This window comes from Brassica oleracea, chromosome C7, assembly GCF_000695525.1.
Source record: "Brassica oleracea var. oleracea cultivar TO1000 chromosome C7, BOL, whole genome shotgun sequence".
Lineage (NCBI taxonomy): Eukaryota > Viridiplantae > Streptophyta > Magnoliopsida > Brassicales > Brassicaceae > Brassica > Brassica oleracea.
Window position 1 is genome coordinate 34,143,558 of NC_027754.1, and position 375 is coordinate 34,143,932.

The 375-nt window shown below is 45.9% G+C and overlaps 1 protein-coding gene across 1 annotated transcript in view; it reads left to right on the top strand.

The window, feature by feature from the left end:
- Positions 1–242, top strand: part of LOC106303147 — a 3,390-nt gene extending 3,148 nt beyond the window's left edge. Inside the window, exon 5 of the mRNA XM_013739490.1 lies at positions 6–242. Within this exon, the coding sequence (XP_013594944.1) occupies positions 6–242 (237 nt within the window). The remainder of the gene's footprint in view (positions 1–5) is intronic.
- Positions 243–375: the final 133 nt, after the last annotated feature.

Consider the following 375-nt stretch of genomic DNA (forward strand, 5'->3'; position numbering starts at 1 on the left):
ACCAGCTTCTGCTCAGTCTCATTCTGGAGATCCTTAAACTTGTTAAGGTGTGGGTCATGGTCATTCCAAAAGGTAAGATAATCTACCTTTTCAGACAATTGAAGTGTGTGCGTATCCCTGGCTCTCATCTCCTCCATAACCGCCTCATCCCACCATTTATGAACATGACAGTCTCCATCATTAACATAATCACACGTGTAGTATCTTCTACCTGGATCATTTACAGTGCGAGATGTTGCTAGCTTAGGCCGACCACCACAGTAGCATGTCTGCGGGAATCCAAATTCGACCTCGGGTTGCGGAGGGTACTGAACCGTCGCAGCATAATTGTAATTTAGCTCAGCTTGGTCCCGACGAATAAGATCTTCAACCTCA